The 12,673-nt window shown below is 46.1% G+C and overlaps 1 protein-coding gene across 3 annotated transcripts in view; it reads right to left on the bottom strand.

The window, feature by feature from the left end:
• Positions 1–1,733: 1,733 nt before the first annotated feature.
• Positions 1,734–12,673, bottom strand: part of yeats2 (YEATS domain containing 2) — a 228,750-nt gene continuing 217,810 nt past the window's right edge. For all 3 annotated transcript variants that reach the window (XM_068041935.1, XM_068041936.1, XM_068041937.1), the window contains 4 exons: positions 6,936–7,162; positions 6,684–6,758; positions 6,075–6,148; positions 1,734–3,003 (listed from right to left, as the gene is read on the bottom strand). In XM_068041935.1, coding sequence (XP_067898036.1) covers positions 2,877–3,003; positions 6,075–6,148; positions 6,684–6,758; positions 6,936–7,162 — 503 coding nt within the window. In that variant the 3' untranslated portion in view covers positions 1,734–2,876. The remainder of the gene's footprint in view (positions 3,004–6,074; positions 6,149–6,683; positions 6,759–6,935; positions 7,163–12,673) is intronic.

The raw sequence follows: 12,673 nt of genomic DNA, 5'->3' as shown, positions 1-12,673 counted from the left end.
CTCTGTATACGTATTCATACACGTACAGAGTAATGTGCCAGCAGCCTCAGAAGCCCAGTGACCATTGATAGTGACTGCAGAGAGCTCACAGGATAGTTAATGCACAGCACTTGTGCAGCACAGCCTTTTCTAAATAATCCTAAGCAATGCCAAACCACACACTGAGTTATCACTATGGTGCAAAAGATGGCTTCACACTGACTCAAGGTTTACAGTGTGACTGGAGCAGTCGACAGTGAAAGTGGAGATGAACAATGAATGGAATTCAGCAATACATCTGAGCAAATTGATAAGTGCAAATTACAGATCACTTCAGTTTCTGCAAAATACAGGAGATATTAAATTTATATAGCTTATGCTCACCACGGGATATTCACATGCAGTAAGCAGTTTGTGCAGGGTTTTCAGAAATGACTCAGACACACACTGCTGTGTAAATGGAAGCAAGTTTCAAATTCCTACTGACAGACCATTGTTTTTGCTGCAGACCAGTGACTTGCCAGCTACTGATCCTGCACCATTAATTTAAAGCCATGTCATTTCTCAGGTGGTCTCTGCTAAGATATCCCATGAAGGCAGAAACAAACATTGGGAATTGGTCTGTGGATACACACACCTCCTTTTTGGCCATTTACAGAAGAATGGTACAATGAAGTTGTGAAGGATTATGCAGTTCCACCCATTTGCTGTCCTGGCTGAAGTTCATTTCCACTGAGGTGAAAGACTATAAAAAATAAAAAGACGACTTAAAAACAAGTAAAAAGACCTTTGGGCAGCTTTGTGGTTGGCTGGTTTAAAAAAAAATCTGAACTGTCAAGGTCAGAAACGGAGAAGCCAATGGTCAATGTCAGAAACCCAATGGCAGAAATCCGCCATTTGGCGGAAATCTCTCATCCCTGAGACACCAAGCTGCGCGAGATCTTCAGCAACACTGCAGATGGAGGGCCACATAGATACACCTGGTTCAGTCTTCCTGTTCCAGGATAGACTTCCTGTTTGCGGCCTGAATACTCATGGTCAGATCCACTGACGTCAAGCTGGAGTTCTTCTCTGATCACTGCCACCCTCGAGCTGACTGTCACCTACAGGATGACCAGAAGGTTGGCAGGGGACATGGAAACTGAATGTGAAATTGTTGAGCCCAGAAAACACTGGCACATTCCAAGGTCCTGGACTACATGCTCAGGGATGCACTAATGCTTGGGGCAGCCATCACAAAGGCTCAATAGGAAAGGTCACAGTCTAAGCCCCGCCTACCATAATACATTGAGGAGCTGGAACACATGTAAAACCCTTTGGGCTGTTTGCACCAGAGAATGTTTGACATGGAATGCAGATGTATATTGTATATCTAACCTGTATTTGTTAGTGAGGTACCTGAGTGCCACTTACTGTATTGAAAGAAATTGAACAGTATTGCACTTTATGTACTGTCGACATTGAATTGTTATGTAATTTGCTTTCAAATTTTATGAATAAAGTATATTTTTTGAGGCAAAAAATGATTTGCAGCATTTTAGGTTTCTCACTTCGATTTCTAGTGTTCTTGGGGAAAAGCTGTTTCAAAGCCCTAGCCATAATCAGAATTACAGATGCAAACTTAAAACTATGGCAGACATATTATATAGCTGGTGCGGGGAGGGCGCATCTGCAAAGAACAAGTGATGAAACGAGTTTTACTGTTGTGCTCTCAAAGGTAGTGTCTGTACCCAGCAAATGGCCAAAACTCAGCATTTTTTCCTATTCAAGTCAATTTTATTCAACTGAATTTTTAACTTGTTGTCTGTGGGTTCCGAAAAGAGGAGAAAGAGGGTGGGATAAAAACATTACTGTTCCAGCGAGGCCAAATCTACTGCATTTTTTATCCAGCAACAGTTTAACCATCCAGCACACGGACATGAGAATCTATCTTGCTATTCATCCATGCTGGCATCTCTCTAATCAAGTCAAAACAGCTCAAAAAACAAATACAATGGCTGCTGGCCAGGGAGTGAGGGTTAGAAGTGGAGCCAAACTCCCATTAGTCAGCTCAATAAGCTGTACAATGTTGATGGCTTTGAAGGCAAGACTGATCTTCACAGCATCTTTATCTCTGTGCCATACTCCTCAAGTGCCAGGATTGGAGGGAGGGGAAGATGCAGATGGTGACCTGCTTCAGGTGTCGGTGGTGTTGTAAAGCTGGCTGTGTGAGGGCAGCACACAGACCTCAGTCTGATTTCTCACTCGCTGCAGGGGAGCAGCCTGGGCTTTGCTCGACTTCCCTCGCTCAAGGTAGAGACTCAAGAGCAGGCGGATAGGAGATTACGGAGATGACGCCATAATGCTCTCCAACCTGCTGCCACTGACAGGCTGGTTAATTATTCCCAACAAAGGGCATGAAGCCTCGCGCTAAATTTCAAATCCGTGTCGTAACATTTTTTTAAAACAATTTTAATAAAATAACAAGCGGCTCTATTGGTAGGTTGCCACTATTTGGTTCAGAGGTGAGACTGCTCAGATTAAGGGGAAGGTGCTTTCCATTTCAGTCCTCCTGCACTGTACATCAAACTGTAAGCATATTTTTGATCTGGTTTCCTCCCTCATTCGCCAATCAAATGACACTGAAAAGTATGTCACGGGTTATCGCCTTTCATATTTTTGTCCCGTTGCTCAATTGACAAATGCCACAGAAACACTGCCCCCACAACCCGCGACAAGTGCCAGCTTGGAAGCTTCTGCGACTCCACGGCGAGTGCCAACGACACACACTCTGCAGCGACACAGCGTCACTCTCGCCTGCCATGGGCACAGCAAGAGACACTCAGGATGCACTGACATGGACATTCTTGGGTCCTTGTCTGGATGCAGCAGGTGGGGCGGCAGGAGTGTGAAGGCTTTCACAGTTGTTGATGAGGGGTCTGTTCGCTTGTCAGCATGCCCATGTACTTGTTAGTGAGGAAGTCACAGACGGAGATGTTGCAGATGGCTTGGTGCATGTTCATTACAGTCAGTTCTCTGGGCGCTCTGAATCAAACAAAGGAACAGAAGCTTCATTACTGGACATTCAGTGGTACAGCACAGAGAGAAGCCATTCAGCCCATCAAGTCTGTGCGAGCTCTTTGAAAGAACTATCCAATTAGTCTCACTCTCCCTGCTCTTTCCCCATAGCCCTGCAATATTTTTTTCCTTTTCAAGTATTTATCCAACTGCTTTTTGAAAGTTACTATTAAATCTGCTTCTGCCGCCTTTCAGGCAGAAAAATCAGATCACAACAACTTGCTGTGTAAAAGATTCTCCATCTCCCGCTGGCTCTTTTGCCAATTGCCTGAATGGAAAATCTTCTTTCATTCTTTACCTTGCCCAATTAATTGTAACTGTAATTGTCATGTTTATTCACACTCAGCAACCCAGCAAACACTCATTAATGTTGCTCCCTATAGGAATAATTTATTTCCGTGCAAGTGTAGGAAGCTGCAGAGGAAACGAGGGAACTGGATTAAAATCAGTTTTCAGGCTGGCAATGGATACTGAGACTGAAATCCTCTGGGACTGTGGTGCATTACCCCTCCTCAACCGTTCTGCAACTTTTGACATAGTCAACCACATTCTACTTCTCCAAAGGCTTTCTTCTGTTGTCCAGTTGAGTGGGACTGCCCTCGCCTGGTCCCACTCTTACCAATTGAATACAATGACTTCTCTTCCTATACCGGCACTGCTAACTCTGCAGTCTTCCAAAACTCTATCCTTGGCCCCCTCCTCTTCCTCATCTACATGATGCCCCTTGGCGACATAATCTGCAGACATGGGGTCAGCTTCCATTCATATGCTGACGACACCCAGCTCCACCTCTCCACTACCTCTGTGTTGTCAGATTGTTTGTCTAATATCCAGTCAAGGATGAGCTGCAATTTCCTCCAATCTCGACTGAGCAGGGTACAGGGGTAAGAGTCTTGTCTTTACAGGATGCAGAGGAAAGAGTCTTGTCCTTCCAGGGTGCAGGGGAAAGAGTCTTGCCCTTACAGGGTGCAGGGGAAAGAGTCTTGTCTTGACAGGATGCAGGGGAAAGAGTCTTGTCTTTACAGGGTGCAGGGGAAAGAGTCTTGACCTTACAGGGTGCAGAGGAAAGAGTCTTGACCTTACAGGGTGCAGGGGAAAGAGTCTTGTCCTTTCAGGGTGCAGGGGAAAGAGTCTTGTCTTTACAGGGTGCAGGGGAAACAGTCTTGTCCTTACAGGGTGCAGAGGAAAGAGTCTTGTCCTTCCAGGGTGCAGGGGAAAGAGTCTTGTCCTTTCAGGGTGCAGGGGAAAGAGTCTTGTCTTTACAGGGTGCAGGGGAAAGAGTCTTGACCTTACAGGGTGCAGGGGAAAGAGTCTCGTCTTTACAGGGTGCAGGGGAAAGAGTCTTGTCCTTACAGGGTGCAGGGGAAAGAGTCTTGTCTTTACAGGGTGCAGGGGAAAGAGTCTTGTCTTTACAGGGTGCAGGGGAAAGAGTCTTGTCCTTACAGGATGCAGGGGAAAGAGTCTTGTCCTTACAGGATGCAGAGGAAAGAGTCTTGTCTTTACAGGATGCAGGGGAAAGAGTCTTGTCTTTACAGGATGCAGGGGAAAGAGTCTTGTCTTTACAGGATGCAGGGGAAAGAGTCTTGTCTTTACAGGATGCAGGGGAATGAGTCTCGTCTTTACAGGCTGCAGGGGAAAGAGTCTTGTCTTTGCAGGGTGCAGGGGAATGAGTCTCGACTGCACAGGATGCAGGGGAAAGAGTCTTGCCTTTACAGGGTGCAGGGGAAAGAGTCTTGCCTTTACAGGGTGCAGGGGAAAGAGTCTTGTCTTTACAAGATGCAAGGGAAAGAGTCTTGTCCTTACAGGGTGCAGGAGAAAGAGTCTTGTCTTTACAGGATGCAGGGGAAAGAGTCTTGTCTTTACAGGGTGCAGGGAAAAGAGTCTTGTCCTTTCAGGGTGCAGGGGAAAGAGTCTTGTCTTTACAGGGTGCAGGGGAAAGAGTCTTGTCCTTTCAGGGTGCAGAGGAAAGAGTCTTGTCCTTTCAGGGTGCAGGGGAAAGAGTCTTGTCCTTTCAGGGTGCAGGGGAAAGAGTCTTGTCTTTACAGGGTGCAGGGGAAAGAGTCTTGTCTTTACAGGGTGCAGAGGAAAGAGTCTTGTCTTTACAGGGTGCAGAGGAAAGAGTCTTGTCTTTACAGGATGCAGGGGAAAGAGTCTTGTCTTTACAGGATGCAGTGGAAAGAGTCTTGTCTTTACAGGGTGCAGGGAAAAGAGTCTTGTCCTTTCAGGGTGCAGGGGAAAGAGTCTTGTCTTTACAGGGTGCAGGGGAAAGAGTCTTGTCTTTACAGGGTGCAGAGGAAAGAGTCTTGTCCTTTCAGGGTGCAGGGGAAAGAGTCTTGTCCTTTCAGGGTGCAGGGGAAAGAGTCTTGTCTTTACAGGGTGCAGGGGAAAGAGTCTTGTCTTTACAGGGTGCAGAGGAAAGAGTCTTGTCTTTACAGGGTGCAGAGGAAAGAGTCTTGTCTTTACAGGATGCAGGGGAAAGAGTCTTGTCCTTACAGGGTGCGGGGGAAAGAGTCTTGTCCTTACAGGGTGCAGAGGAAAGAGTCTTGTCTTTACAGGGTGCAGGGGAAAGAGTCTTGTCTTTACAGGGTGCAGGGGAAAGAGTCTTGTCTTTACAGGATGCAGGGGAAACAGTCTTGTCTTTAAGCCATTGTCTTCAGCTCCAGCTACAACCTCAGCTCACTAACCTGCTTCCTGGCCATTTTCTAAGGTTGAACCAGATGTCCTATTTGACCCTGAGATAATGTTCCAAACACAAACATCAGCACTTCAACCTCAAAGGTATTACCCGCCTCTGCTCTCATCCCAGTCCATCGGCTGCTTAAAACCGCAAATTGATGCCTATTGTCGCCTCCAGGTTCCACTATTCTGATGGTCTCTTGGACAACTTCCCATCCTCCACCCTCTGGAAACCTCAGCACATCCAAAACTCTGCTTGCCTGCATTCTATCCTGCGCTAAATCCTGCTCTCCTCTCACCCTTGTACTTGACTACATTGGCTGTCAGAACTTCTGTCAATTAGAAATAAGACTGCAACGTACCTGTTATGGGGAGTGCTCTGGTGTGCAATTCCCAAAGACTCTCGAAGGATGTCACTTACAAACTGTTCAGCAGCCTAAAGACAAAGAGATACGAATGATCAGGAACCATATCAGTACATCAACTCACAGAAAGCTGCAGTTTCTAACAAGCCCCTAACTCTGCACCCTCTTCATTTTGTACCCAAGACTGAATTTCCAGAGAACAAGCTGGAGGTGAAGAACCGTGGCCAATGTCAGCACCTACTGAAAGATTGTAAGCTTCTTGGAGTGACTTGTTTTTAGTCAGAGCTGGCAAAAGTTGTTTATCATGACATTCTGTTACTCAGAGCTGCTGAATGATTTGGAGTGACTCATGGTTACTCGGAGCTGCCAAATGATTTGGAGTGACTCACTGTTTCTTGTTCTCTCTGTTTGGAGATAGTACCTGGCTTGTGTACTGCTGAGCTTTGAAACATACTGTGTGGGTATCTGTACCAACTGACCCGGGCCCTTACACTCTCTGGCACTGCAGACTGCAGCAGCAATTAATCACTTTACTGCACCATCCATTGCTTACAGGCTTTGAGAAAGAAGCTAGGTTCAAAATGATCTATGGCTTCTTGACTTTACCTTTATGATCATATCTTCAATCACTGGCGCATAGATGTGGCTCTCCACCTCCAGGGGCTCAATCGTAACGCCGATCTACAGAGAGAAAGGGGAGCAGTTGGCGTGGAGACACAATAGCAGCATAAAAGGATAGGGTGCGCGCGCACACACACCACACACACAGGAAATAGGAATAGTGAGCCAGGCTCTTTCACACAGTAGGTATTGGTTGCCAGTTGGGTTTCTAGCTACATCTTAGTTTTTCATCATTACCTGTTGTGCTGTGTCTCTGGCATACTCCATCGCTGGCATCATGCCCATGTAGAATTTGACCTCTTCATCCTCCTCCTCCAGCTCTTTCTTGACTTTCACTTTTGGGGACTCGACCATGCCAATGACATCTACCTCTTCGTCACTCTCCGGCTCAGTTTTCAAAACGGCCTCCAGTTCCAGGAGCCTGTGACAGAGCTCATCAGCGCCACTGTATGTAGAGGGGCATTCTGAAATGCAGTGCCAAAAATTGGTAAATAATGGCGAATTTCTAAATAGTCCCAAACATTGTTAAATAACAGTGAGTTTCAAAGTACCTCCAAGCATTGGTAAATAGTAGCGAGTCTCAAAATTGCCCCATGAGTTTTCAAACAATGGTGAACTTCTAAATATTGGTGAGAGATTGTAAATAGCACCATAAGTTTCTAGGTACTCAAGGGTTTGTAAATAAAGGAGAGTTAGTAAATGTCTCCAAATATTGGTAAGTAACTCAGAGAGTTTTTAAATACAGGAAAAAAGTTATAAATAACACAAGGAGTTGTTAATAATGGGAGTGATTTGGAAAATAACTCTAGAAGTTTGCAAACAAGTCCAGGAATATGCAAATATCTTCAAGAATATGTAAATACCTCTAAGGGTTTATGAATAACACAAAGGGGTCAATTTTAACTCTGAGTGAGGGAAGTAGCTACAAATGCAAAACTTTTGAGGTCCAGAGTACTTGAACTCCCAGACTTCTTCTGCATGCTATTCACTGTATCTATTAATGACTTAGATGACAGGATAGAGAGTCACATATCCAAGTTTGATGATGACACAAAGATAGGTTTCACTGTAAGAAGTGTAGATGGTAGCATAACATTACAAATTTAGATTAAGTGAATGGGAAAAACTGTGGCAAATGGATTTTAATTTAGGCAAATGTGAGGTCATCCACTTTGGACCTAAAGACGATAGAACAGGATACTTTCGAAATTGTGCAAAGCTCAAAGCAGTAGAAGTCCAAAGAGACTTAGGAGCCCATGTACATCATTAAAATGTTATGGACAGATACAGAAAATAATCCAAAAGGTGAATGGAATGCTGGCCTTTATATCTAAGAGGATTAGAATGCAAAGTATTACAAGTCATGCTACAGCTATACAAAGCCTTGTTTAGAACACTCCTGGAGTACTGCATTCAGTGCTGGGCACCACACCTTAGAACGGATATATCGCCTTGGAGGGAGTGCAGCTTAGATTTACCAGAATGATACCTGGACTCCACAGGTTACACAAACTAGCTTTGCATTCCTGGAATTTAAAAAGTTAAAGGGTGATTTCATCTAAATTTTCAAGATATTAAGGGGAACAGATGGGTAGATTAAGAGAAACTATTTCTGCTGGTTGGGAAGTTTAGAGCCACGAGACATAGCCTAAAAAATAGAGCCAGAGCTTTCAGGAGTGAAAGTTAGGAAATACTTCTTCACACAAAGGGTGGTAGAAGTTTGGAATTATCTTCTGCAAATGGCAACTGATGCTGGGCCAATTGTTAACTTTAATTCTGAGATTGATAGACTTCTGTTAACCAAAGGTTTTAAGGGATACAGGACAAAGGCTGTATGGAGTTTGGTCACAGGTCAGCCATGATCTCACTGAATGGTTAAACAGGCTCGAGGAACTAAATGGCCTCCTCCTCTTCCTATGTTACCTGGACGAAACAAGCAGGGGGCAGCAGCTGGCTGGCGGGCACGAGAGGAAGTTCAGGCAGACAGAGGCCGCCTGCTGGCACCAAAAGCAGGCTCACTGGCAGGCAGGGCATTTCAGGAGAGCCTTGTAGGAAGGAAAGGAGAGGAGTCCGGCACTGGAGACGCCTTGACTTTCCTTCTGGAGTCCGTAGGAATACTCCTGCTCCTCTATAGCTCCACAAGGGGAAGTTTTTCACCCACCTTGGATGGCCTCTTCTGTCTCCAGGCTAGCACCAAACCTGCTTCAGGCTGGTGGAAAATCCCCATTAGTTTCCCTACTCAGGGCCCAGTTAAAATGTGATTGGTACCCCACTGATGTAATCGGACACCAACTTGTATAAATTTACAAGGAGCTTCAGCTATGTAACTGCAGCAAACATTTAAACGATAGCCAGCAGGAACAGCGTGAAATCGCAATGTTCCACTTTAAGGGCTCCCGTCAGCCCCGCTACCATCTCCTGTTCCAGTCCCTCTCTAGGGCGGCACAGTGGCGCAGTGGTTAGCACCACAGCCTCACAGCTCCAGCGACCCGGGTTCAATTCTGGGTACTGCCTGTGCGGAGTTTGGAAGTTCTCCCTGTGTCTGCGTGGGTTTCCTCCGGGTGCTCCGGTTTCCTCCCACAGCCAAAGACTTGCAGGTTGATAGGTAAATTGGCCATTATAAATTGCCCCTAGTATAGGTAGGTGGTAGGGAAATATAGGGGCAGGTGGGGATGTGGTAGGAATATAGGATTAATGTAGGATTAGTATAAATGGGTGGTTGATGGTCGGCGCAGACTCAGTGGGCCAAAGGGCCTGTTTCAGTGCTGTATCTCTAAATTAAACTAAACTAAAGAAGGGTTAAAATTGACCTCAAAGCATTTTTAAGAAGCATTAATGATTTGTAAATAACTCTAAGGATTTGTAAATGTCCCCAACGGTTTGTAAATAATGCAAAATTAGTAAATAACTATGGGCAATATAAACTGGAACGTTTCTAACTGACTGCCATCCCTGCCTCTCACAAAGTAAATTTGGGTCTAATTATAAAATCAGATTATACTTCCTTCCTCAACTGTGTGTTATTTATCCCTGATGTCTTTTAAATATTGATCTAACTTTATCCCAGTGATTTAATACAGGGATAATATACTACTAAATAGGACAAGGACACTGAGCATATAGTTTGCATATTGTTGCAATGGGCTGATAAGCTATAAATAGAGTGTCTGCTGGGACACTGTCTTTAAGGAACATGGGGCTTTAGTAATTGGGGCTGTCAAATAATTGCCAGCAATAAAAAAATTGCAGACCCTTATTAATAAAATATTAAACTGATTAAAATCCAGCCTGCCATGACCCTGAAACTCCATTCGACTCAGTCCCACAGGATGCAGGAAAAGAAGACAGAAATCAGAAATTAGTCTGAACCGGACAGTGAAAACATCTCAGAGACAGGGCTTCAGATTATCTTTCTGACAATTTATTGATAAGGACCACATTGGAACTACACAATACACGTACAGGAGAAGGAGGGTCAACTGTGCAGGGGAAAGAGTCTCCACTGTACAGGGTACAGGGGAAAGACTCTTGACTGTAGAGGGTGCAGGGGAAAGAGTCTTGACAGTACAAGGTACAGGAAATAGAGTCTCCACAATACAGGGTACAGGGGAAAGAGTCTTGTCTTTACAGGGTGCAGGGGAAAGAGTCTTGTCTTTACAGGATGCAGGGGAAAGAGTCTTGTCTTTACAGGGTGCAGAGGAAAGAGTCTTGTCTTTACAGGGTGCACGGGAAAGAGTCTTGTCTTTACAGGATGCAGGGGAAAGAGTCTGGTCCTTACAGGGTGCAGGGGAAAGAGTCTTGTCTTTACAGGGTGCAGGGGAAAGAGTCTTGTCTTTACAGGATACAGGGGAAAGAGTCTTGTCTTTACAGGGTGCAGGGGAAAGAGTCTTGTCTTTACAGGATGCAGGGGAAAGAGTCTTGTCTTTACAGGGTGCAGGAAAAGAGTCACCACGGTACAGGGTATTGGGGAAAGAGTCTTGACTGTCGAGGATACAGGGAAGAGAGACATGACTGTACAGGGTGCAGGGGACAGAGTCTCGACTGCACAGGGTGAAGGGGACAGAGTCTCGACGCACATTTTGCAGGGGAGAGAGTCTCGACTGTACAGGGTGCAGCGAAAGAGTCTTGACTGTAGATGATACAGGGGAAAGAGACTTGACTGCATGCACACAGTACAGTGGAAAGAATCTTGACTGTACAAAGTACAGGAGAAAGTGTTGACTCTAGAGGGTACAGGGGAAAGAGACCTGACTGTACATGGCACTGGGGAAAGAGTATTCGCTGTCCAGAGTACAGGGGAAAGAGTCCTGACTGTACAGAGTGCAGGGGAAAGAGTCTTGACTATACAGAGTGCAGGGGAAAGAGTCCTGACTGTACAGGGTGCAGGAGAAAGAGTCTTGTCCTTACAGGGTGCAGGGAAAAGAGTCACCATGGTACAGGGTATTGGGGAAAGAGCCTTGACTGTAGAGGATACAGGGTAAAGAGACATGACTGTACAGCGTGCAGGGGAAAGAGTCTCGACTGCACAGGGTGCAGGGGAAAGAGTCTCGACTGCACAGGGTGCAGGGGAAAGAGTCTCGACTGCACAGGGTGCAGGGGAAAGAGTCTCGACTGCACAGGGTGCAGGGGAAAGAGTCTTGACTGCACAGGATGCAGGGAAAACAGTCTTGTCCTTACAGGGTGCAGGGGAAAGAGTCTTATCCTTACAGGGTGCAGGGGAAAGAGACTTGACTGTACAGGATACAGGGGAAAGAGTCCACATGGTACAGGTTTTTTAAAAATTCATTCATGTGATGTGGACGTCGCTGGCCAGGCCAGCATTTATTGCCCAGCCCCAACTTCCCTTGAGAAGGTGGTGGTGAGCTGCCTTCTTGAACCATTGCAGTCCATGTGGTGTAGGTACATCCACAGTGCTGTTAGGAAGGGAGTTCCAGGATTTTGACCCAGCGACAGTGAAGGAACGACGATATAGTTCCACGTCAGGATGGTGTGTGGCTTGGAGGGGAAGTTGAAGGTGGTGGTGTTCCCATGCATCTGCTGCCCTTGTCCTTCCAGTTGGTAGAGATCGTGGGTTTGGAAGGTGCTGTCTAAGGAACCTTGGTGAGCTGCTGCAGTGCATCTTGTAGACGGTACACATTGCTGCCACTGTGTGTTGGTGGTAAAGGGAGTGAATTTTTTTAAATTCATTCATGGGATGTGGGCGTCGCTGGCTAGGCCAGCATTTATCACCCATCCCTTATTGCCCTTAAGAAGGTGGTGGTGAGCTGCCTTCTTGAACCGCTGCAATCCATGTGGGGTAGGTACACCCACAGTGCTGTTAGAAAGGGAGTTCCAGGATTTTGACCCAGCGACAGTGAAGAAACGGCGATATAGTTCCAAGTCAGGATGGTGTGTGACTTGGGCAGGAACTTGCAGGTGGTGGTGTTCCCATGTATGTGCTGCCCTTGTCCTTCTAGTTGGTAGAGGTCGCGGGTTTGGAAGGTGCTGTCTAAGGAGCCTTGGTGCATTGCTGCAGTGCATCTTGTAGATGGTACACACTGCTGCCACTGTGCGTCGATGGTGGAGGGAGTGAATGTTTGTAGATGGGGTGCCAATCAAGCAGGCTGCTTTGTCCTGGATGGTGTTGAGCTTCTTGAGTGTTGTTGGCGATGCACCCATCCAGGCAAGTGGAGAGTATTCCATCACACTCCTGATTTGTGCCTTGTAGATGGCGGACAGGCTTTGGGGAGTCAAGAGGTGAGTTACTCGCCTCAGGATTCCTAGCCTCTGACCTGCTCTTATAGCCACGGTATTTATATGGCTACTCCAGTTCAGTTTCTGGTCAATGGTAGCCCCCAGGATGTTGATAGTGGGGGATTCAGCGATGGTAATGCCGTTGAATGTCAAGGGGAGATGGTTAGATTCTCTCTTGTTGGAGATGGTCATTGCCTGGCACTTGTGTGGGGTGAATGTTACTTGCCACTTATCAGCCCAAG

This window comes from Heterodontus francisci, chromosome 11, assembly GCF_036365525.1.
Source record: "Heterodontus francisci isolate sHetFra1 chromosome 11, sHetFra1.hap1, whole genome shotgun sequence".
Classification (NCBI taxonomy): Eukaryota; Metazoa; Chordata; class Chondrichthyes; order Heterodontiformes; family Heterodontidae; genus Heterodontus; species Heterodontus francisci.
The sequence above is the reverse complement of the archived record's forward strand: the minus strand, read 5'-3'. Positions and strand labels throughout refer to the sequence as shown.